Raw genomic sequence first — 25,768 nt, 5'->3', positions numbered from 1 at the left:
TGTTGATGGGGTTATGAGAAAGGTGGGAGGAGGCTCGTGTGGAGCATGAACACCACCATGGGTCGAATGGCCTGTTTCTGTGATGTAAATACTATGTAATACCACTACCTTGGTCAAAACTGACTCAGCTTAGACCAGACTACAGATCCAACCCCTGACCTTCCTGACCCGTATGACTCAGTTACAAAAGACACAGTGCATTTACACCTAAACCATTGTAGGACCAGTCAGCTTTTGAGCACCATAAAACACTCGCTCTATCCAATTACAGTGCATTAGAAAATTAGCACAGACGAGAGAATGAACCTGAGACCTTCCTGGTATGTATTCTTCAGCTACACACGGGCCAGTACATTAACCAACTGAGCCAAAGGAAAAAGGGAGTGGCCGTGGAGGGGGGGGGGGGGGGGGTGGTGGAAGGGAAAGGTTTTATATTACTTTAAAATTTTAGATCCAAATATAATTTACTATCTCTTCAATAGAAAAATTGCTCAGCTCCTTGACTAAGTTTTGTAAATGTGATTGAGTCAGCATTTTTTTGTCCTATAGCTGAACTGGATGGAAAGTACTCGGTCAGCCGATGTAGTAGAATTGCTTTGAACTAATGTGCCTATTAGCCCTTAGACTGGTCCCCTGGTTTCAGCCACGGCTCCTTGCTCTTCATTTCCCTCGGTCCCCCTTCACTTGAACCAACACTTGGATCACTTTCTTGGTAACTAGAAGCCTTTTTCATTCTTACTGGTTCATACCGTTTCCGAACTATCTGATTACGGATCTCCTGCAGTTCATTCAGCCTTGATATATGTTCAGTTTCAGCTTCTTTCTTTCGCTGTTGAGATCGACAAATCATTTCTTTGTGAATCTCAGCAAAGAATTCTGTAAAACCAAAAGGAAAGTAATGGGTAGTGTGTAGAGTATTGTATAGAGGATGGTTGTAAATATTTAAACAGCCATGGTAGGCACTTAATCCAAGATAATTTATATATCAGACAAGATACACAATAAAGATATGACCTTTCATTTTTTTAAGCACCAAAGAGTCTGGGAATGATTTCCTTGCTATTTATAGCAAAATAATTTTGAGAAGTAGAGAACAAAAGAGATCTTCCTTCAATCAAACCTACCACATCTGTGGCATTTTTACCAGTTGATCTAGATATAGCAGCCTTGCAACTACTGCTGGTGTTATCAGCAGATGAAGGCTTAACACTTTCATATGACACTCCTTTGTCCATCTTTGTCGCAGAAGCACTAATCCATTTACAATAAATAGTTAATACCTACATTAACATCGTGGACAAAGGAATGACATACAAACACATTAAGTGTTTGGCCCGGTAATATTACTGACAGCAATTTCCAGGCCAGCATGCCTTCTGCTGAAATATCTGACAAAAGCCTCATTTTCTGGATTGCAGCATTGCGAGGCCTTTTACTAATGTTTGTATCTATTCTGGACACCTACAATAAATACCAATTATTATCTTCCGAAGACTAAGGAGTGCAGATGCCTGGATGGTTGAGTGGGCAAGTGCACATATGGTGGGACACAAGCCATTGAGGTCAGCAGGTCCCAGGTCTGCTAACTGGTATGACAAACACCTGCTATGCTTTAAAAATTCTAAGCTCTAACACAGGGTATATTTTTGTTTTAACGTTTAGAACCATAGCTGAGATAAATTTTCTGCAAAAGCAAATGTGTTGATAAAAGGCTGGGTACATTGATTACAGGAAATGGTGAGTTTGCCCTACCTGTATTTCCAGCCTTGCATTTGATTTGCTTGCATTTTAGATTTGCTTGGGGGCACACCTGTTTCTATTTGTAGCCTTGTCAAAAGCTGACCATTATTACAGCTATTCAGTTATTATCAGTTTGCACTAATGTGTTCTTAGGAGCAGCAGTGGCCCACAATATTATATAAAATTACATAGAAATCACAACATGGAGAAGGCTGTTCAGCCCAACCAGTGGTATTGATGCTTATTCTTCACACGAGCAGTAATCCTGAACCCATGTGCCTGCTCAGTTCCCATAATGCCTTTATTGCCTTTTCCTTCAGTCATTTATCTAACCTATTTGTAATATACATGGGTAGAACAGACACCATGAGTTACTAGTCCATGTACTTGCTTTATTAGGCCAGAGCAAACTGAGCATGCTCATGCCAAACCATGTGATAATACATTACACTGCTTTCCCCCTTAAAAAAATGTATTCCCTTCTCAAATACAACAAAACTATGGTCCCAACATTACATGTACCACATAACAAAAACTGGCTTTTTTTCTTTAAATGAACTACAAATTCAGTTTAATAACAGGTTTGCGAAGCCTTCCTGATCTCCTTACAAAAGGATTTGGAGTTGAACCAATTTTCGGGCTGTTTTCTTTTGGTTCCGAACTCAAAGATGATCTTGTTTGAACCTGGTACTTCAGTTACTGAAGTCTGAACTGAGTCAAACTCACGTACATATTCCTGATCAAGTGGTTTGATCATGTCTTGCTTCAACTCTCGCACAGATCATTTGGTCTACTTCAACACTTTGGATTTTGGCACCAATTTCAAGCAACTATCTCTTGGTTCCACCAACCTCCACTTTGGTTTCTACATCCCACTTGTGTGAACTCGACTAGCCAGGGCGACCGAGAACATGAACACACTCGTTTTTCTTGAAACTGTGTTCTTTCTGATTGGTATCAAAATATTTCTCACTCAACTGTTTCTGTTCAACTCAAGGCAAAATTCGGTTGAAGAAGAATAAAATAGACTCAATCGTGTTCACAATCTCTTCTTCAAGAGTTCTGCTGGGGTATGTTCAGTTGTAGTAGTGCTGTACCTTCAGCAAGAAATTTGCCAAACGTTGCTTTATGTTGAGTTCCGAACAACCCTGCGACACTTGCTTTTTGAGAGCTTTTTTCACTATTCTGACTGACCTTATGGCTGCTCCGTTTGAAGCTGGATGAGATGGTGGAACAAGAGTGTATTTGATATTATTCTGTTTCATGAATTCTTGGAATAGAGCAGAATGGAACTGAGAGCCATTGTCAGAAACAAACTCTTCAGGTAAGCCATGACATGCAAAGATAGACCACAACTCATCTATGGTACGTTCAGTTGTAGTATCTTAATCCATGGGCTGTATTTCCGGCGTTGCTCATTTCGAGGTGGTAGTGGCAGCGGGGCGGTAAAGTTTGCGCCTCAGTCAGCAGGGTTCTGAGTGTGGGGTGGAAGACTAAGGGAGGCTTTGCACATCTCTCTTAGGGCGCTAGGCTGGCTGCATTTGCGAAAATCCCGTGCTAAAGAGCCGGCCTCGGAGCGCTCTAAGTGAGGCCTGGGGAGGAAACAAAAACTGAAAAATAACCACCAAAGACATTCCCAATACATAGCCCACGCCACCACAACATATATCGCAAAAAAACCACAGTCACACTTACCTGAGGTCGACATTACTTACCTCACTGCAACTGCTACAAGTCGGACCGCCCGCTTTCACAGGCGGTCCCAGCATGATGCTCTGCTCCACTCAGTGTTACGGATCGCGGGAGCTAAAAATCAAGCCGGTGTCGCAACCAGCGGCATTGCACACCGGCTCGCCTCTTCCAGGTGGTAATGTTCCATGCCCCGCTGAAACCGGCCCTCCGGGGCAAAAACAGAGGCGGCAACAAGCTGAAAATCTAGCCTGTTGTGTTTCATGTCAATCCACTTTGAGTGGCTATCTACAAGTACCAGGAAATAATAATTTGCTTTCTCACAGAAGTCGACATGTACTCTCTGAAAAGGTCTGCTGGGCCATGAACCAGGTTAGAGTGGCATGTTGAGTGGTTTGTTTCTGCAATTTTGCCAAATGCTGCTTTTGCTGACAAATGATTCAAGATCACTGTCCAATCCAGGCCAGTAAACAAACCTTCTTGCAATTGATTTCATACAGACGCCGCCTGGATGTTCAGTATGAAGTTCGGCCAGAATTCTATCGCTCAAAGAAGTAGGTATCACCACTCTGTTTCCCAACTTGATGCAAACTTGCTCACAAGACAATTCAGTACGATGGTTATGGAATGGCTTCAATTCTGTGTCCATACATTAATCAGTCCATCCCCATTCAAGGCGATTTCATTCACTCTTTTCAGTACTAAGTCCTTTTGAGTCTCATCTGCAATCTCAGTTGCAATCACGGGAAAGTATTTGTCAACTGCACTGAGTTTGAAAATCCCACCAGCACTCCCAATATACGAATCCTCATTTGGCAACCTGGACAAGGCATCTGCAATTGCGTTTTGATTTGAAGTATGATATTCAATTGTGTGAACATATTGTGACAACAACACTGCGCAATGTTGCAATCTTGATGTGGCAATTTCAGGGATGGCAGATTTGAGCCCCAATATTTCTAGGAGCGGTTTGTGATCGATTATCAGGTGAACTTTCTGCCGATCAGGAACTGTTGGAATTTCTTGATTCTAAACTATGGCGAGTGCTTCCTTCTCAATTTGCGCGTTGTTTTTTTCGCTCATTTTGAGGGTTCGTGACGCGAATACAATTGGTTTCTCTTGGCCATCATCCATTCCTCGGCATATGGCAACTCTCAAACTGTAGCTGGCAGCATCACACACTAACTTAAGCTCACGTTCTGTGTCGTAGTGCACAAGTAGAGCATCATGAGAGAGACTTCTCTTACAAGTGTCGTAAGCTTCATGTTGCGCTTTTGTCCACTTCCACTGGACATCCTTCTTGAGGAGCCCACAGGGTCGCTAACTCAGGTCAGAAACATGCATATTACTGGACCATTCCAAGGAAAGATTTGAACTCAGATGCGTTCTGTGGCTTTGGAGCATTGATGACAGCATCAACCTTTTCCTTCACTGGTTTCAAGCCATTTGCATCAACTTTCAGACCAAAGTACACAACCTCGGGCTGCACAAAAGCACATTTGCTCCTTTTCAATTTGACATTGTGGGAATTCAACCTTTGCAGCACCATATCTAACACTTCTAGATTTTCTTCCTCGCTGCTTGTTGCAAGCAGCACATTGTCTTGATTGCATAAGCAATTTGGAACTGATTGCAAAATCTTACCCATCACAGCCTGGAAGATTTTGGGGAGGACTTTACAGCATACGGCAGCTTGGTGTATCAGTACAGTCCCTTGTGTATGTTGATGGTGAGATACTGTTGACTCTCTTTGTCAACATTCAGCTGAGCGTAAGTGTGCGACAGGTCAAGCTTGGAGAAAACCTTTGACCCAGAGAGTGCTGCATACAAATCTTGCGATGAAGGTAACGGGTACCGCTCATCGTCAACTGCTTGTTTGATAAGTAACTTTGTAGTCACTGCACAAGTGTACAGTTTTGTCTGCTTTGGGCACTACCACGAGTAGCCCATTCACTTTTGACAGTTTTTACTAGCACTCCGTTCTCTCTGAGCTTCGATAGCTCTTCCTCTACCTGACAATATTGTAAGGCGTTGCCTTACAACAGACAGGCTTCATGTTGGACTTGATGGGGATATGCCGTCATAGCCAGTGATAGAAACATAGAAAATAGGTGCAGGAGTAGGCCATTCGGCCCTTCTAGCCTGCACCGCCATTCAATGAGTTCATGGCTGAACATTCAACTTCAGTACCCCATTCCTGCTTTCTCGCCATACCCCTTGATCCCCCTAGTAGTAAGGACCTCATCTAACTCCTTTTTGAATATATTTAGTGAATTGGCCTCAACTACTTTCTGTGGTAGAGAATTCCACAGGTTCACCACTCTCTGGGTGAAGAAGTTCCTCCGCATCTCGGTCCTAAATGGCTTACCCCTTATCCTTAGACTGTGACCTCTGGTTCTGGACTTCCCCAACATTGGGAACATTCTTCCTGCATCTAATCTGTCTAACCCCGTCAGAATTTTAAATGTTTCTATGAGGTCCCCTCTCATTCTTCTGAACTCCAGTGAATACAAGCCCAGTTGATCCAGTCTTTCTTGATAGGTCAGTCCCGCCATCCCGGGAATCAGTCTGGTGAACCTTCGCTGCACTCCCTCAATAGCAAGAATGTCCTTCCTCAGGTTAGGAGACCAAAACTGTACACAATACTCCAGGTGTGGCCTCACCAATGCCCTGTACAACTGTAGCAACACCTCCCTGCCCTTGTACTCAAATCCCCTTGCTATGAAGGCCAACATGCCATTTGTTTTCTTAACCGCCTGCTGCACCTGCATGCCAACCTTTAATGACTGATGTACCATGACACCCAGGTCTCTTTGCACCTCCCCTTTTCCTAATCTGTCACCATTCAGATAATAGTCTGTCTCTCTGTTTTTACCACCAAAGTGGATAACCTCACATTTATCCACATTATACTTCATCTGCCATGCATTTGCCCACTCACCTAACCTATCCAAGTCGCTCTGCAGCCTCACAGCATCCTCCTCGCAGCTCACACTGCCACCCAACTTAGTGTCATCCGCAAATTTGGAGATACTACATTTAATCCCCTCATCTAAATCATTAATGTACAGTGTAAACAGCTGGGGCCCCAGCACAGAACCTTGCGGTACCCCACTAGTCACTGCCTGCCATTCTGAAAAGTACCCATTTACTCCTACTCTTTGCTTCCTGTCTGACAACCAGTTCTCAATCCATGTCAGTACACTACCCCCAATCCCATGTGCTCTAACTTTGCACATCAATCTCTTGTGTGGGACCTTGTCGAACGCCTTCTGAAAGTACAAATATACCACATCAACTGGTTCTCCCTTATCCACTCTACTGGAAACATCCTCAAAAAATTCCAGAAGATTTGTCAAGCATGATTTCCCTTTCACAAATCCATGCTGACTTGGACCTATAACTGTTCCCATAACTGTTCCCATAACTGTCAGTGGACATGCTTTCGTGCTTGTTCAGCATTGTTCTTCACGGCAGACGTTTTTCCAGTCTAGTTTTAACTTTCTCAACCAGTCTTTGTCCCTGAGAGTTGGCCTGTTGTCGTAGCTTGCTGCAATAATAGGCAGCTTTACTGACTGGTCATTGTGTTGAACTGTACATTCTATTTGTCCACGTCTCTAGGATTTCTCTGGAGTAGGTTTTTACTCTACGGTACTCTTTATAAGTGGTATTTGATTAAACTTACTCTCATATGAGTCCTTACTCATGATAGAGTAGTCCGTCACCATGTCGATACTCATATCAATATATTGCTCGTTGATCAAAGGTTTTGTACGGAAGTCTTTCTCATGACTGCTGGCATTGCCGCTCGTGGCATAGAAACTGTAGATACCTAGTTCTTCAACATCAGGTGTGTTCACTTCAATACTGTGAACTTCTCCCTTTTGTTGTCGCTGCTTTGCATTTCCACTAGACTGGTTCTTACTTCCTGCTTTAGATCTAGCTCTGCAAGCTATAGAAATATGGCCTTGCTTCTGGCAGTGAAAACACTTCGCATTTCTGTATTGACAGGACTGTGGTGAGTGATTTCCATTGCAGCGATAACAATTCACTGAACTGCTCTCACCGACATACGTTTGACTTGGTCTCACAGCTTTAAGTTTGGCTTTGTGACTGTCGACCTCAGCTACACTAGTCACTTGAGTTGGACGGAACTCCCTAGCGTTCTTAGATGCCATCTCCACAGATAGGGAAATTTTTCATGCTATGTCAAATGTTAAATTCGGAGTGTTCAGTAACTTGGACTGTGTGCGCTCATCCATCAGTCCACACACAAACTTCTCTTGAAATGCACGATCCAAGAATGTGCCGAAGTTACAATTCAAAGACAGGTTCTTAAGAGCTACAATGTGCTCACTGATGGTTTCACTTTGTTTTGGATTTCTGGTACCAAACTTATAGCTCTCTGCTATTTATAATGGCTTTGAGCCAAAATGGTCATAGTTTCTCGACAATGTCTTCAAACGACGCATCCTTCGCTTTCTCTGGCATGAGTGGGTTGCCAATGTTCCGTAGACATTTGGCCCGATCTTCGTTAGAAAAATTGCTTTCTTCTGTTCACTAATTACTTCATTTTCCGTTTGAACATTCTCATCTGCACCTTTGGTCTCAATCATTTTACGGACCTTAAAAAACATCTTCATCCGCTCAATGTAAGAACTGAGCTGAGTTCGTGAGCTCGGTCATACATGCCGAGGATTTCGATGAATCCTTTAAATGTGGCCATGATTGTCTTGATCCCGTTGAGCAGTGACTCAGCACGCTACACCGCTGTTGCTGTGAATACAGACACGCAAAGGCGAAGCACAGACGATTCTGCATGAGCATTAACGGTAAAATATCGCAAAGATTCAGTTTAGGTGTCACAAATTCACCTTAAACTTGTCCACTCGAAGTTTGAAAACTGTGGGCTCAATTTTCCCCAGTGATTTGCGCCTTTTTTTTGAGCAGACTGCTCTTTTTGGCATAAGTTGACAAACCGGAGTTTCCCCAATCAATTTGCACCAGTGTAACTGTTAGTTACGATTTTTTTTAGGTCAGTTTTTTTTTCAGCCAAAGGGGGCGTAACCAGCCACCTACGCCGGTCATTTAGGGAAGTTTGGCCAGCTGAGTTACTCCACTTAGGCCAGCGTATGTGGCCTCTGCAATAAAACCTTCTGGAGAGTTAAAGAAATCGGCGAAGGTAAGGAAATCGGCGCAGGTAAGTGCAGCAGATGCTCGGACAGCAGCAACAGGAAAGGTAAGAGAGAGGGGGAGAGAGGTGGCGGGAAGTAGAGGGGCTGGAATGAATCCTTTCGGATGTAGTTAAGTGCCGGGACCGGGAGGAAGGAGACCATTTGGCCTGGGATGGGGCGGGGGAGCGGACCGGGAGGCCAGTCGGCCTGAGCTAGGGGCAAGGGAGTGGACCGGGAGGCCACTCGGCCTGGGCTAGAGGCGGGAGAGCATACCGGGAGGCCACTCGGCCTGGGCTAGGGGCGGGAGAGCAGACCAGCAAGCCCTTGGGCCTGGGTTAGGGGCGGGGGAGTGGACCGGGAGGCCAGTCGGCCTAGGCTAGGGGCGAGAGAGCAGACCGGGAGATGACTCAGCCTGGGCTAGGGGCGAGAGAGCAGACCAGCAAGCCCTTGGGCCTGGGTTAGGGGCGGGGGAGTGGACCGGGAGGCCAGTCGGCCTGGGCTAGGGGCGAGAGAGCAGACCGGGAGGCCACTCGGCCTGGGCTAGGGGCGAGAGAGCAGACCGGCAAGCCCTTTGGCCAGATAGAGAGAGAGAGAGAGATCGGAGAATCGAACCGGTGGGGACAGAGAATAGGACCAGACCGGCAAGTCCTTCCGGCAGGGTTGGAGGTAGGTTGCCATTATGTGTTTTTCAATTCTGTATGCTTCACTTTGCAGCCTCAGCTCACATTGGTCCCTGGTTACCGTGGCAGCCCCATCTTTTTGGCGCAGATCAAGGCTCCATCCCCAAAACTAAAGGTCGGGTTACGCCAGGCCAAAATGAAGAAATCCAACGGGGAAAATTAGAATTTTTCTTTGGCGTACTTGGGTCTTCAAGTACGTCAATGCTTTGGGGAAAATTGAGCCCTGTATCCTTTCACAATCCTTAAAAATGGCTTTGGGATCCCATCCTCATCGCCAGACTGATATACGTGGGGAGAACAAATGAAGGACAGAGACATGATGAGTTGTTAGGTCATGTGCTTGCTTTAGTAAGCCAGAGTGAACTGAGCATGCTCAGACGAAACCATGTGATAATACATTACACTACTCTTAAAATGTTGACATGATCTGCTTCAATCACTAATTATGGCAGTGCATTCCACAGCTTCACAACCCTTTATATGAAAAACTTTCTCCTGTTCTCTGTGCTCAAACTCTTTTTAAATCTTTTATCTATGTGCCCTGTTTACAGACTCCTCAGCCACTGGAAGCAGGCTGTATCTATCTACTCTGCCCCATCCCTTCATAATTTACATCATTCTGTCAAATCACCCCTTACTGTTCCAATGAAAACAGCCCCATTAAACTGAATTTATTCAAGGAGCATTTCCTGCCATGAAAGTAACATTTTAATATGAGATTCTGTTTCAGTTTTAAATGAAAAACATAACCTCAACTAACATTTACACATTTTTAATCAAATAAATGTGTTCTGTAAATATTTAAGTTTTATTGTGTTGCAGCACTAATCCTGGTGATCTAAGTGGGGGGGTCACCTGTCATTCCCCGCAGTGCTGCATTTTCAAACTCAGTGGTAATGATGTAGGGAAGTGCCAAGCAGAGGCTATGTGTGTTTTTCATTATTGTGAAAGAGAGGCTGTAATTTCATGGTAATGCTTATACATGTCTTAGTAGCTGGTGCAGAGTGAAATAAATAGAGCGGTGGAAGCGATGTCTGCCCACCCACTCAGCTGGAGTGGAAACATTGGCTAGGGAGACAAAGCAATAGAGATTAAAAGGTAAGAGCTTCGCAGCACTGAAAGTTAACATGCTCGAGCTCGGGGCTGAACAATGGGAACTGATACAAATGCAGGTTTGACTGCTCCTCTGCTCGGTTCCCAACCTGATTAGATAAGAGGCCCAACGTGGAGGCAGTGGTGTCTTCCAGTGGAGAAAGGGAAAGAATTAGGAAGAATCCACACCCTACGGTTTCTGGTGCCTCCTGGTGGCTGGTGACAGCGAGTACTGGCCTGGGAGCCAGGCGGAAAACAAAAATGGATTAAAAATAAAAATAAAGGCAAAATATATTCAAATACCCCATAGCAATAAAGGGGAGACTTAACCCAATACCCCATCAAAATAAGAAAAAAGTGTAATTTGACTTTCAAATTTAAATAAATGAATGATATTTTATTAATGAAGGTTAATGTATTTTACAAAATAGCTAAAGTTTTGCCATCTGCATTGTGGCAACAAATCAGCTATAAGCACAGACACTCTCTGAAAGACAGCGCAAAACACTGAAAATAAACACAGCCATTTGTTTCTTACCATTTTGCTTTTGAATAATATCAGCAAAATAAATAGCACTGTTATCCAAGTATTTATTAGTTTCAGCACAGAGCCAAATCAGCAATGAAATGAAAAGTATGACAAATATCCAGGCTATGGAATGCTCGAGCAGGAGGCAGTCAGTGCATTGAGTCAACAGATGTACGGGCTCAATTTTCCCCAATGCCATTTTTTGGCATATTGCAAGTTACGGCCGTTTTTTTTGGCCCCAATTACTCCAAAAAAATAACTAGCAAGTTTCCCCGTTCTATTTTTTGAAATTGGCGCTGCGCAGCCTGTCCCTTAGCTTCGGGGGGGGGGGGGGGGGGGGGGGAGAGGGGGGGGGGGGTGTGGAGCCTAATGTCAGTGCCGAAAAAACTATGCCGCCCCCCCCCCCACTGCGCATGCGCAAAAAAAAAACGTTTTTCAGGTGATTCCTATGGGCACACATGCCCAGTACAGCTCCCGGTCTGCATTCGGTCATTTTAAAGAGCCAATTGTGTTCTCATTGGAAAAATCGGAGCTGCAATACAAGATGCAACGCAGCTCCAGGACAAAGAGTTTCTCACAGGATGAAGTGGAGGCACTGGTTACTGTGATTGAGGCCAGGTGGCATAAGCTGGACACCAGCAAAGATCACATAAAAGTTTCACCAAAAGAAATGAAGAAACGCTGGAACCAACTTGCAGAAGATTACTGTGCAATGGTGACCACCCCGAGGTCTGGAGGCCAGTGCAAAAAGAAGTGGCAGGACCTTGGTCAAGTAGTTAGTGTAAGTAATATTTTCATTTGTTCACTGGAATTGCAATTGTAAATGTGACCATCTGTTTATGTCCCACCCAGCAGAAAGACACCCTCTCTAAAAAGTTATATTTTCATCTTTGCAGAGGAAGGTGGCACACAACAAAAGGGAAAGAACGCGAACAGGAGGATGCCCGGCAAATCTTCACCCACTGACATCTTTGGAAGAGAGGGTCGCTGCTTTGATGGGTCCTGCCTGGACAAAAGCAACCACCACTGCACAAGCTGGGCCCACACTCGAGTCCTGCAAATTCCAGTCTGGCTTTCCTAAATGATATACTGCGCTGGCTAGCCATTCTTCGGTTCATGGGGATGTCTCCGTCAGCTACGCTTCAGTTGATGCAATGTGCTATCATTCATCGTGGTCCTTCAAATAAGCCTGCTGCCTGCGCTGTGTGAGCCTACTCATGTCACCCACCCTGGCCCCTCCTCTGCTGCTAACCATTTGTCTGTTCTGTTATATTTTGCAGAACTTAAGGTCAACCCTGACGAGGCTGAAGCCAATGCAGAAGATGATTCAGACGTGGATGAGCCTGAAGAGGAGAACATCTTCCAATCCCACCTTCCAGATCAAGAGCATGGGGGTGAGGGGGAGGTGATGGATGAAACCCGCACTGTTGTACTCATTCTGGAGGAGGTGCAGGTGCCGCCTATTGAGGTGCCAGACCCTTTCCTGAGTGGTCCGAGTGTTGGGACATCCCATGGTTTCTCACAGTCCAAGGCTGCGGGTCCCAGTGGGATGCAGCGAGGTACACCCAGGGCCCCACCGTCCCAGGCTGCGGGTCCCAGTGGGATGCAGCGAGGCACACCCAGGGTGAGGAGGGGAAGGAGAGCTCGACAGCGCTCTCCTGAGGTGCCGGATCTAACAGATGTGGTTCAGATGATGGCAATGAGTGCGGAGAGCATTGACCTTACACGATCACTCCTGGACACCATCAGTGGGGTGGGTGATGAAGTATCAGGACTGTCGGGAGAAGTAACAACACTCTCACAAGAATTGGGAACACTGTCCGGGAACATGAGAGAGGGAATGCCACAGGTAGCTGATACACTGTCAGGGCACATGAGGGAGGGAATGTCACAGGTAGCTGATACACTGTCAGGGCACATGAGGGAGGGAATGTCAAGAGTTAGCTGCTGCAATAAAGGAACACGCCCAGACCCCACGCCCATTGACCGAATCAACTGCAACTCCCACTCCAATCCCCAGACCAGCCTCTGAAGAGGCCCAAGCTGGGTCTTTCCCATTGCCACCTGCCCCCCCGCCCCCCCATCAAGAAGTGTGCATTACCCGAGATGTTCGAAAGAATAAGCTTGGTATCAACAAGACCAAGCAAAGCGGGCGGTTTTAAAATAAAGTGGAGGAGAGATGGGTGCAGCCTTTCTTTCTTTGCTGCTGCTGCTGTTGGTTGTTGTTGTTGTTATTATTATTGTTGTTACTGTTGTAACTGTTCTCAAATTAAAAGCTTTTTGTAAGTTATGTAAATTTACAAGTTTAAAAGTTTGCAAGTGATCTTAACTGAAAACTTTCAAGTTTGATAAAAGAATATTTTTATTAAAGTTAAGTACAAACAAGTGTTTGTTAAACTTTTGAATAAAATATTTTAAATTATAACTGAATCATTTCCATTATTTGTTTCATTAACACAACACAACATTACGGAACAGGTCCAAACATAAACATGGTCCATTTGGAATAGTTGCCGCTGAGCCTTCAGGCAGCAAAGCATTTATGGATGAGCTGCTGGCGCAAGGCTCAAGCAATCGTTAAAGGGGCACGACAGCCCGGCCTCCTCCACCGTTGTGCATGGCTTCCTCGTCCTCCGCCTCATCATCTGCATCTTCCTCCTCATCATCTGCCACTCTCACCTCAGGTGGGTCTTCTACTACCAGCTGCTGCTGCCACATGATGGCTAAGTTATGCAGCATGTAGCACACAACAGTGAACTGACTGACAATCTCAGGGGAGTATTGCAAGTAGCCTCCGGAATGGTCCAGGCATCGGAAACGCTGTTTCAAGATGCCAATGGTCCTCTCTAGTATGCTGCACTTCACAATGTGCGACATGTTGTATTCCTGGTCAGCTTCTGTCTGGATTACGCGTAGGGGCGTCATGGGTCAGGTGGCGAGGCCGTACCCTTTGTCTCCCAGGAGCCAGCTCCACCCTTCTGGCTGCTGCTGAAACATGGCAGATATAAGGCTCTCGTGTAGGATGAACGCTCCCAAGATACCTTGCATCAACTAACATGATGCGATGCATGTTGTCACACATGAGCTGCACATTAATGAAGCCATTTCTGTTCTTGTACATCTCAGAATCCTCCAAAGCTGCTCACAAGGCGATGTGGGTACAATTAATGCATCCCTGTACCTTTGGGAAGCCAGCAATCCTGGAGAAGCTCACAGCCCTTTCACACATTGTCTGGGCGGTCATGGGGAACTTTATGTAGTCATTCCTCATGGCATATAGTGCAGCAGTCACCTGCCAAATGCAGATATGTGTTGCATGTTGAGAAATGGCGCACACATCCCCAGTTGTGGCCTGGAATGATCCAGACGCATAGAATGAAAGTGCAGCTGTAACCTTCACTTCAACTGACAAAGCAGTCCTCTTGACACTTCTAGGTCTGCTTTCACTAACTCACAGATCTCAGTTACAACTACTTTGTGAAAACGCAGCCTTCTCACATAGTCTGCATCACCCAGGTGCAGTATGAACGTCTGTCTTGATATACCCGACGTGGGTAAGGCCTCCTGCCCATCATCCTACATGCTCTGAGGTTCCTCATACGATGACGTCGAATCAATCGTTTCCTCCGCAGCACCATTATGCAGAAGGCTTGCACGAGATATGGCATTGTCAGTATTGCCCCCATGATTAAATTGTACATTTGCAAGAAGCTCAAATCAGCAGGACAAGCTTTTTTGTTCTCTCTCTCCCCAAGGTCGACGCCCTAGTATGGACTACACCCAGGTCTGCGCATGTGCGATAGGTTTGCTTAGAACAGGAAGCTAGGCGTTTAAATGAGGACATTTGGGGCGAAAGTCTAATGCAATTCTTTAATTTTAGATTTTTTTCAAAGTACCATCTCACCACCAACCGAACATCTCCTCACCGGGCTCGAGGGTCAGCCGGCAGAGTCGCTCCCTCGCACGGACAAAGGCTTGGCAAACCCCCTGCGGGCTTCTTTTGAAGCCGAGCCCCAAGCCCCTGTGTCTGAGCGAGGGACCGATTCTGCCGGCCGACGCTCCGACCCTCGAGCCCGGTGAGGAGACATTCGGTAGTGGCGTGGCATTTTGAAAAAAATCCAAAATGAAAGAATTGCATTAGACTTCCATTTTCTGCGTTTTAAGTTTGAAAAAATTAAGCTTCATGATGCATATTTAATGTGTTCTTGACTCCCTCCAAAACTTCTCATAAAAACAATGGCGTCTTTCTGCGCCCATTTTTTTAATGTGCGCTGCTTTTTCTTCAGTGCCCAGAAGGGTTTTTGGAAGTGGTCACATACGCCGTCCTAGGAAAAATATAAGTTGGCCAAACTTGCATAAATGTGAAAAACTGGCACTGACGCAAAAAAAGACAAGTCTAAAAAAATCGTAACTAACTGAGTTACGCTGGCGCACAATCTTTGGGGAAACTTGGATATTTTAATTTAGGCCAAAAAAAGTGGCTCGGGCCAAAAAAAGGGTGCAGGTAACTGGAGAAAATTGAGCCCGTATAGTGAAATTTCTCTTGGTGCAACAGCACAGAATAATTTCGAAAAATGTTAGTGGGTAATCAGTGGCTAGAGTGCTGATCAACTGTTTTCAGGCTAGAAAGAATGTTTTTAAGGGTATTTTCATAGCCACTTGGCTGACCTGTCAGTAGGAATCTGAGGCCTTTAAAACTGGAAATTCCGGTTTTCAAAAATTTGGTCCTTGATTGTGATCTTCAAAGATTTTATTTTTTACGCTATTTCCAATTTGAAGACTGACTCTTGCTGGGCTTTGATTTGTGGGTGCTGTTAGACCTGTGGCCCATATGACCATTCATCACGTGAGTCTTTGCAGTGAATGTCAGCGCGCTATCTGAATGAAGAGGACAACGCACCAATTTGAATCCTATTGTCAGCTGGGACCCACACAAGCTCACTTCCAGTAGAGGGGGTCAATGAGTGGAACCACTCCAAAAAATTCAACTCGATCTTATTTAAAAGATAACTAATACTACAGAGTAATTTCAAGGCAGTAAACCAGTCAGCTCTTGTCATCAGACTGCTGTCTTAGAATCACTTCATGTTTCTATTCTCTGCACACTATTCTGGCAATCGGGAGAGTACAGCAAGAGATCGGCTACTCCTACATCAGGTGTGAAGGGAAATGGCGACTGAGTCTTTCAATGAGGACAGAGGAAGTGGGAAGTGTAGGTGATTCTGCCATCCAGGATTGAGGGGAAAGGATGGTAATTCCCTCATGCAGGATCGAGTGACTGCTCCTCTGCTTCCAGTACGAATATAAAATGTCCTTTCATCACCACAGTACAATATTCTGATGCATTGCATAACTTGAATGTTTGCCAAACTTTTCATTTCATTATTGATTTGGCTCTGTGCTGAAACTGATAAATACATAGATAACAGTGAGAACCCTGGATATCTTGGATTTAATCACACATATTAACCCATGAATCATACTGTAAATAGTCTTTACCTTTTACGTTTTCGAGTGAAACAGAGATTTCAGGCAGTGAATCCTTCTCAGTCTCAGTGTCATATTCGTCATCTGTATCCTCCTCACTTTCGGAATCATCTAAATCATCAGCATCTCCATCTTCTTCACCAGCTTCATTTGGATCCTCCCTCCTTTGGACGGAGTTACCATCAAGCTGCTTGAGGGCAGAGAGAGCCTGTATCACCTGCTCCCTGCAAAATATTGGCAATCTTGGACTGAAGGTGAGCAACTGCCCCATTAGGCATCCCCATCAGCAAAAGCGAATGGCGTGTGACAGCATGGATAGAGCACGTGTACCACCTGCTCCGTCAGTAAGATTATCAATCTTACAGTATAGAGATTATGAGGGCAATCTTTACCTAACCCGCCCGGCAGGAAACTGTCGTGATTATGCTGGCCACTTGTTTCATACTCAGCCTGATTATATTTTCTATTGAAGTCAACGGCAAATAGGGAGGCATATAAAACAGACAGCTAGCCTGATTCCATCAGTTTCCCGTCAAACGCGTTAAGTTAAAATTAACCTTTCTTTTCCCTCTTGTTCAAATAGAGTCAACAAAGTACAGTATAGAAACATTCTGCACTCCTTGTTTCCTTTCAATCAAACAGGGCTAATGTAACAGTGGGCAGAGTACACTACTCTCTGTTAGTCAAACTTTTTATATATCCTGCCACCCTCTTAAGATCTGGAATGTAACTTTTTACTACAATATACAAGGGCTTTTGTCTCACCTATATCCTTCCTGTTTTGTGCAGTCATTGCCTGTCATATTCAGAATTATGAGACTCTCGGGAAATTCACCTTAGTATAAAAGGACAGAAATAAATGTGAATAAGGAGGCAAGCACCTCACGTGATAGCCATGACACTTTCAGACATTATGTACATCTGCCGCGGATATCAATATAAATTAAAAATACTTCTTGCTCACAGACATTACTTCCCTTTGTCATGATTCTTGGTCACACATTTCTCTCAACTTACGGGCACGGCAGCAGAGTGTTTATGTTACTGGTAATCCAGAGGCCTGGACTGATGATCCAGAGACAAGAGTTCAAATCTCACCACAGCAGCTGGGGAATTTAAATTTAGTTAATTAAATAAATCTGGAAAGCTAGTCTCAGTCATGGTGATCATGAAACTACCGGATTGCCATAAAAACCCATCTGGTTCACTAAAGTCCTTTAGGGAAAGTAACCTGCCCAGTTCTTACCCAGTCTGGTCTATGTGTGACTTCAATGTGGTTGTCTCTTAACTGCCCCTCTGAAATGGCCCAGCAAGTCACTCAGTTGTCAAGAAGGTGGCTCACCACCACCTTCTCAAGGGCAATAGGAATGGACAATAAATGCTGTTTTTGCTAGCAACAATAAGTTTAAAAAAGTCCCACTGTAAATTGCTATGTCAGCATTTCTTAATAAATGTTGCTGTCGACTGTCACAATGTAATTGCACCCTCAGGTGACTCTGTGGATGGTTTCTGAGGTTTCAAAAATGATGTTGGGATTACATAGTTTGGTTGGTTGGATTGTGTATTTGAAATATGCTGAACGTGGCTCTCTTGTGTAATGCCACAGGAGATTGATTAGTTTTTATTCATTGTTTTCAATGGGGAAAAGGAAGCAGTTCAATCATAACTTATTTAAAATTGTAGAGTTTGAAGGTTTTCTACTTTGTGGGGTGTTCTGGCCAATGTCTTTTCATCGCTCTTTCATGACCTCCGATGGCTCACTCAGTTTGCTTTCTTACAAGCCAGCATCTTTGGCACTGCTTATCAGAGATTGCAACACACTGTCCTACAATGGTACTTGTTCAATACACACTGTATTGCGTCACCTTGAAACACGGGACAGGTTGATGTTCGTATGGGACAGGTAAAATGTAAACGGTTTTGTTAAATCTGTTTATCTTCTATCGCAGTCTCATGTGCATGGATATGGAGTTGTGAAAGTTGTTCTGATTAAATTGTTTTAGACAGGAAAGTGGCCAGAAGTTCTCAATCACTGCAAAATATGCAGTGAGGAGGAGGATAATTTACTCCGTTGATTATTCTACTGGCACCCTCTGGCAATGTGCTTTTTAATCTTGGCCAGAGAATTGATTTTTCTAACCCCAGTTATTAATACAAAAGCAAAATAACTGCGGATGCTGAAAATCTGAAATAGAGATGGAGGTGCTCAGTTGGTCGGGTAGTGTCTGTGTATGTAGAGGCAAAGTTGGCATTTCGGATCGATGACCTTTCGTCCGAACCCAGTTCTGGCCGGGGGAGGGGGGTTGTCGACCTGGGGCATTGACTGTTTCTCTCTCCACAGATGCTGTTGCCTGCTGACCTGAGTATTTCCAGCAATTTCGGTTTCGACTGCCATCAATTACTAAGCTAGAATAGAGCAAACATGGCAGTGTTTGTTTTCATTGTTACAATGTCACCAGACTTCTGTGGAACAGGGCTGGGTGACATCAAATCTATGACCGTTGCCAAGCCTGTATTTGGCAGCATATGTTCATCTAAAAAAGTCACACTTAAGCCCTTTATTTGCATTTTATTTCTTCCCTCGTCTCATACCTCTGTCTTCCACAGAGCCAGGCAGACTCAGAGTGGTGGGAATGTGGAACTGACTCCCACATGGAATGGTTGAGGTGAATAGCATAAATGCATTTAAGAGGAAGCGAGTATATGAGAGAGAAAGGGATAGAAGGATATGTTGAGATGAAGTAAGGTTGGGAGGAGACTCATGTGGAGCATAAACACTGGCAGGGCTGAATGGTCTGTTTCTGCGCTGCAAATGCTATGTAAAAATAAAAGAGCTTTCTATGAAATAGATAAGGATGGTACAACTAGAGGTTATGCCTACACAATCTGTAAGCAAAGAGTCAGGTTTGATGCCAGGAAATATTTACTTTTCACAGAAAGTCATTAGTCTCCGGAACAAAGTTCTGAGCCCTTTAAAAGAGAATTGGACAGGTTCCTGAGAGATGAGGTCATTTCCAGTTTTAGGGGGTAACTTGCCAGTTAATTGTGGTTGTGAAGAGTCATGGACAACTACATTTCTTCCAGAATTTGCCCGACTGCCTTAGGGAGTCGGAGGGGAATTTCCCAGAGGTTTTCCTGAGTTCTTTTTTCTTCTTCCTGAAAATAGCTGTGGGTGGATGAACTGTGTCTCAGTTAACTGGATACGCTGGGTTTGATGAGTCTAATGGTCCTTCCTTACCCATCTTTCAGTATATTCATACGTTAATTGAATAGCTCTTTCAAAGCAGGCACATGCATGATAGGCAGAATGGGCTCCTTCTGTGCTATATAAGAACATAAGAAATAGGAGCAGGAGTAGGCCAAACGGCCCTTCGATCCTGCTCCGCCATTTAATACGATCATAGCTGATCGTCCAGCTCGACTCCACCTTCCCGCACTATCCCCATATCCCTTAGTATCCAAAAATCTATTCATCTCTGTCTTGAATATACTCAACAGCTGAGCATCCACAGCCATCTGGGGTAGAGAATTCCAAAGATTCATAACCCTTTGAGGGGAGAAAGTCCTAAATGGCCGACCCCTTATTCTGAGACTGTGACCCCTAGTTCTAGACTCCCCAACCAGGGGAAACATCCTCCCACATCCTGTCAAGCCTCTTAAGAATTTTATACGTTTCACTGAGATCACCTCTCATTCTTCTAAACTCTAGGGAATAAACGCTTAGTCTACTCAATCCACCCCCCCTCCCCATCCCAGGAATTAGAAGAGTGAACCTTTGTTGCACTCCCTCTAAGAAAACAATATCCTTCCATAGGTAAGGAGACCAAAACTGTACACAATACTCCAGGTGCGTTCTCACCAAAGCCCTATATAATTGCAGTAACACTTCTTTTCTATTATACTCCAATTCTTTTGTAATAAAGGCTAAAATACCATTTACTTTCCTATTTGCTTGCTGTACCTGCATGTTATCTTTCGGTGATTCGTGTACAAAGACACCTAGGTCCCTGTGAACATTAACATTTCCCAAACTCTCACTATTTAAAAATATTCTCCTTTTCTATTTTTCCTACCAAAGTGGATAACTTCACATTTCTCCAAGTTATATTCCATCTGCCATGTTCTTGCCCACGCACTTACCCTGTCTATATCCCCTTGCAGCCTCTTTGCGTCCTCCTCACCACTTGCTTTCCCACCTAGTTTTGTATCATCAGCAAACTTGAATGCATTACACTTGGTTCCCTCATCCATCCATAGGTTGTAAATAGCTGGGGCCCCAGCACTAATCCTTGCGGTATCCCACCAATTACAGCTTGCCAACCCGAAATTAACTCGTTTATTCCTACTCTGTTTTCTGTCTGTTAACCAATCCTCAATCCATGCTAATATATTACCCCCAATCCCATGAGCACTAATTTTGTGCAATAGCCTCTTGTGTGGCACCTTATGAAATGCTTTTTGAAAATCCAAATACACGACCTCCACCCTGTTAGTTACAACCTCAAAACACGATTTCCCTTTCATAGATTCCTGTTGACTCTGCCCAGTCATATTCTGATTTTCTAAGTGCCCTGTTACCATGAACCTAATAATACATTCAAACATTTTCCCTACTACTGATGTCAGGCTAACTGGTCGATAGTTCTCTGTTTTCTCGCTTTCTCCTTTCTAGAATAGCGGGGTTACATTTTCTAGTTTCCAATCCATGAGGACAGTTCTAGAATCTAGGGAATTCTGTAATATCAAAACCAATGCATCCACTATCCCTATAACCACTTCTTTTAAAACCGTAGGGTGTAGGTCATCAGTTCCAGGGGATCTGTTGGCTTTTAGTCCAATTAATTTCTCCAGTACTATTCTTTACTAATACTAATTTCTTTTAAGTTCCTCATTCTTACTATACCCTTGGTTTCCCACAATTTTCAGATTGTTTTTTGTCTTCTTCTGTGAAGACAGATACAAGGTATTTGTTTAATATATCTGTCATTTCCTTATTCCCCATTATAATTTCTCCTGTCTCTGCCTGTAAGGGACCCACATTCACTTTTGCTAATCTCTTAGGGCCTGAACTTGGTCAATGATAAGACCCGCCCAAGTGCCGCCCAAAGAACTGCTGAGACCTGGTGGTACTTTGGCAGGGAGATTCCTCTAAAAGATCTTCAAGGACCGCCCTGCGGCAAAAAAACAGCTTATGCTGTGAATCTGGACAGCAGCGGGCGGGACTCAGTCAGGCCCGGCGGGGGGTGGGGGGGTGTGAACACAGAAAAATAAAAATTTGCACAGAAAAAAAAAAATCCTTGGAAAATCTTCAGGGGCCCCGTCCACATGAATCGCTGAAAAAAAATTAAAAGATGTTTATTAACCTTTTTTTTACAGGTCTTCATACTTATCGTTGGTGTTAGACCTGCCTCCATGCAGCGGTCCTTCCCCTGCTGTCGCTGACTCCCGCCCGCAGAAATCTGCCAGCTCGGCGGGCAGGAGGACACTTACGCGTCTTGCACGCTAGCGGCCGTCAGTGAGCAGTTCCCAGCGATCCTCCCCTCCCGCTGCCAGGAGGCCTAGTGGAAACTGGCACCAAGGGGAGACCATCCAAAAAAGTCGGTAGCAGCCGGCAGTGAGGTCACCAAGTTCGGGCCCTTTCTTTTTACATACCTGTAGAATCTCTTTTTATGTCTCTTGCTAGTTTACTCTCATATTCTATTTTCTCTCTCTTTATCAATTTCTTGGTCATCCTTTGCTGAATTTTAAAATTCTCCCAATCCTCAGGCTTATTACTCTTTTTGACAACATTATAAGCCACTTCCTTTAATCTTAAACTATCTTTAACTTCTCTTGCCAGCCACGGTTGGACCACTTTTCCCATGGGGTTTTTATTCCTGAAGGGGATGTATATTCACTGCAAATTATGAATTATTTCTTTAAATGTTTGCGATTGCTTATCTATCGTCATATCTTTTAATGCAGTTTCCCAATCTACCTTAGCCAACTCGCCCCTCATACCTACATAGCTTGCTTTGGTCAGATTTAAAACCCGAGTTTCGGGCTTAACTAAATCACTCTCAAACTTAATATAAAATGTTATCATATTATGATCACTCTTCCAGAGGCTCCTTTACTACAAAGTTATTAATTAACCCGTTCTCATTGCACAATACTAGACCTAAAATAGCCGGTTCCCTAGTTGGTTCCTCGACATACTGATCTAGAACTCGTTCTCTGCACTATTACTGCAAATTTGGTTTACCCTGTCTATATGAAGATTGATTACTGTATTACAACAACAACTTGTACTTATGGAGCGCCTTTAATGTAGTGAAATGTCCCAGGGCGTATATTGAGACAAAAAATTTGACACCGAGCCACACAAGAAGAAATTAGGGCAGGTGACCAAAAGCTTGGTCAAAGGTAGGTTTTAAGGAGCGTCTTGAAGGAGGAAAGAGAGGTAGAGAGACGGAGAGGTTTAGGCAGGGAATTCCAGAGCTTAGGGCCCAGGAAACAGAAGGTACGGCCACTAATGGTTGTGCGATTATAATCAGGGATGCCCAAGAGGGCAGAATTAGAGGAGCGCAGACATCTCAGGGGGTTGTGGGGCTGAAGGAGATTCTAGAGATTGGGAGAGACGAGGTCATGGAGGGACTGGAAAACAAGGATGAGAATTTTGAAATCGAGGCGTTGCTTAACCGGGAGCCAATGTAGGTCAGCGAGCACAGGGGTTAGGACATGGGCAGCCGAGTTTTGGATCATCTCTAGTTTACATAGGGTAGAATGTGGGAGGCCAGCCAGGAGTGTGTTGGAATAGTCAAGTCTAGAGGTAACAAAGGCATGGATGAGGGCTTCAGCAGCGGATGACCTGAGGCAGGGGCAGAGATGGACGATGTCACGGAGGTGGAAATAGACGGTCTTAGTAATGGTGTGGATATGTGGTCGAAAGCTCATTTCATGGTCAAATATGACACCAAGATTGCAAACAGTGTCGTTCAGCCTCAGACAGAAGTTGGGGAGAGGGATGGAGTCAGTGCCTAGGGAACGGAGTTTGTGCCGGGGACTGAAAACAATGGCTTCGGTCTTCCCAATATTCAATTATTACAAATGTTACATGCACATCTAGTTTCCTGATTTAAACTGTGCCTGACACAACAACTACGGCAACGGTGCCTATACACTTTCCCTTCCAATGTTTTCTGCCCCTTATTGTTTCTTAGCTTCACCCAAAGGGATTCTACATTTTGATTTTCCAAGCTAGATCCTTTCTCTCTACTGACTTTATCCCATCGTTTATTGGCGCTACTTCCCCTTCCTTTTCCATTCTGCCCATCTCTTCTAAAAAGTCAAGTATCCTGGAATATTTAGTTCCCAACCTTGGTCACTCTGCAACCACGTCTCTGAAATGGCTATTAGATCAAACCCATTTATTTCTATCTGTTGCGAATGCTTTGCACATTCAGATTATAGTGCCTTTAGCGTTAACATTTTTCCCTGATGTTGCTTTTGTCACTTTGTCCTTATTACCTTTATTAAGCTCTCTGTCCCTTCTTGACGGTCATTCTGCTTATTTTTCCCAAATCGCTAATCTGCTCTACAGCCTTGACATTTCTCTTACTGCTTTTGAATTTACCCTTTCCTGAATCCTCCCACCCCCATTCTTTACTTTAAAGCCCTATCCACAGCCCTAGTTATTCGATTTTCCAGGACACTGATCCCAGCCTGGTCTAAGTCCAAATGGAACAACTCCCTTTTTCCCCAGTACTGGTGCCAGTGCCCCATAATTCTATGATTACGGGTCCATTTGCTTTGGATAAGGAAGATGTGAATGGTGCACAAGGAAAATACTCTGGATCTGTTTGAACTCATCTCCTTGTCCTGCACACACTAGCCAGTGCCAAATGTGATGAGTACGTGCAGGAGATCTGCATTCTGTATGGAGTAGCCTGATGCAAATCAGCCTTGACAACTGTGTAAAAACAATTGCCGGACTGAAAACCAGAGGTATATAACATAACACTCGGTATAGAAAAAACAAATTTATATCACTAAGACAAGTCACACCATGACACTACCACAAGGGGTCACAGGTTCAAACCAGTAAAAGGCAAATTTGATACTGATTAAAGGAAGCTCTTCATACAAAGAGTGATCAACACATGGAATGGACTTCCAGCTTGGGCAGTGGAGTCAAAAGTCCTAGAATCATTTGAAACTGTTGGATGCTAAGATGAGAATTATAGGTTTGTCTGTATCATTAGGCAGAATGAGCACTGTTGTATTTATCTTGTGATCTTGTGAAAAGCTCCCTGTTTATAACATAGGACTCATAATGCGGTGTTCAGGCTGGTTTGAAAATGTACTGATAAGCGGTCACGGTTTGACAGGGAGATTGACCTGGATTAATTTGCCTCAGCAATTCAATATTGTAATGATTTTTTGCACCGTCAAGTATGCAAATTAATGAATACGTTCCAACCCTCTGGTTCCCTTACTTCACATCATTCCATGGATCTCTGCAATATTGCTGGTGAGTGATTTTCATTGCCCCAAAACTTTTATTCATGGCTCAGTCCCTTTGCAACCAATTCTTGTCTGAATGCAGACAGGCATCAGCGCACAAGCAGTAATGTACCATAGCTTGGAGTTTGTACTTGAGCTATTTACAAATCGTTACTTATGGACGCAAAGCACATTCATAATTAATAACAGTTTTCAAATAATTCATGTACTATAATGTGAACAAAAAAATTGGTGCAAATGTAGACTTTCTCCCTGTGCTTCTAACTTCTAGTTTTCTAGCTTTATAATAGCCCCGAGACTGATGTAAGCTGCATCACTTAAGACATGAACTGAGAGAACTAGATGATTTTATTTAATAAGAAAATATATTTTTATATAGATCTGTATTTTGTTGATTTTTTTTGGTGCTTATCAAGGTGAGAGGAGTCAGTGCTGGTGAATGAAATACTTCCATGCTTTCAGCATAAATCACTCACAAGCCAGTTGGTCGCAGCAAGGTCAGAGGTTACATAAGAACATAAGAAATAGGAGCAGGAGTAGGTCATAAGGCCCCTCGAGCCTGCTCTGCCATTTAATATGATCATGGCTGATCCGATCATGGACTCAGGTCCACTCCCCTGCCCACTCCCCATAACCCCTTATTGGTTAAGAAACTGTCTATCTCTGTCTTAAATTTATTCAATGACCCAGCTTCTACAGCTATCAGTCAATATCTCTGACAGTGTCAGCACACTCGCCTCTGAGTCAAAAGGTTGCAGGTTCAAGTCCCACTCCAGGATCTTGAGCAAATAAATCTAAGCTGACACGCCAATGCAGTGCTGAGGGAGTGCTGCACTGTCGGAGGTGCCATCCTTTGGATGAGACTTTAAACC

The 25,768-nt window shown here is 44.1% G+C and overlaps 1 protein-coding gene across 1 annotated transcript in view; it reads right to left on the bottom strand.

The window, feature by feature from the left end:
- The window catches only part of LOC139233760 (leucine-rich repeat-containing protein 46-like), a 47,880-nt gene that overhangs the window by 5,032 nt on the left and 17,080 nt on the right, over nt 1-25,768 (bottom strand). Inside the window, exons 6-8 of the mRNA XM_070864238.1 lie at nt 17,157-17,226; nt 16,404-16,615; nt 750-876 (exon numbers count right to left, since the gene is read on the bottom strand). Coding sequence (XP_070720339.1) covers nt 750-876; nt 16,404-16,615; nt 17,157-17,226 — 409 coding nt within the window. The remainder of the gene's footprint in view (nt 1-749; nt 877-16,403; nt 16,616-17,156; nt 17,227-25,768) is intronic.

The sequence above is a fragment of the Pristiophorus japonicus genome, chromosome 21 (assembly GCF_044704955.1).
Source record: "Pristiophorus japonicus isolate sPriJap1 chromosome 21, sPriJap1.hap1, whole genome shotgun sequence".
Taxonomy (NCBI): domain Eukaryota; kingdom Metazoa; phylum Chordata; class Chondrichthyes; family Pristiophoridae; genus Pristiophorus; species Pristiophorus japonicus.
Note: the sequence above shows the minus strand (reverse complement) of the source record. Positions and strands in the feature narration are given on the sequence as shown.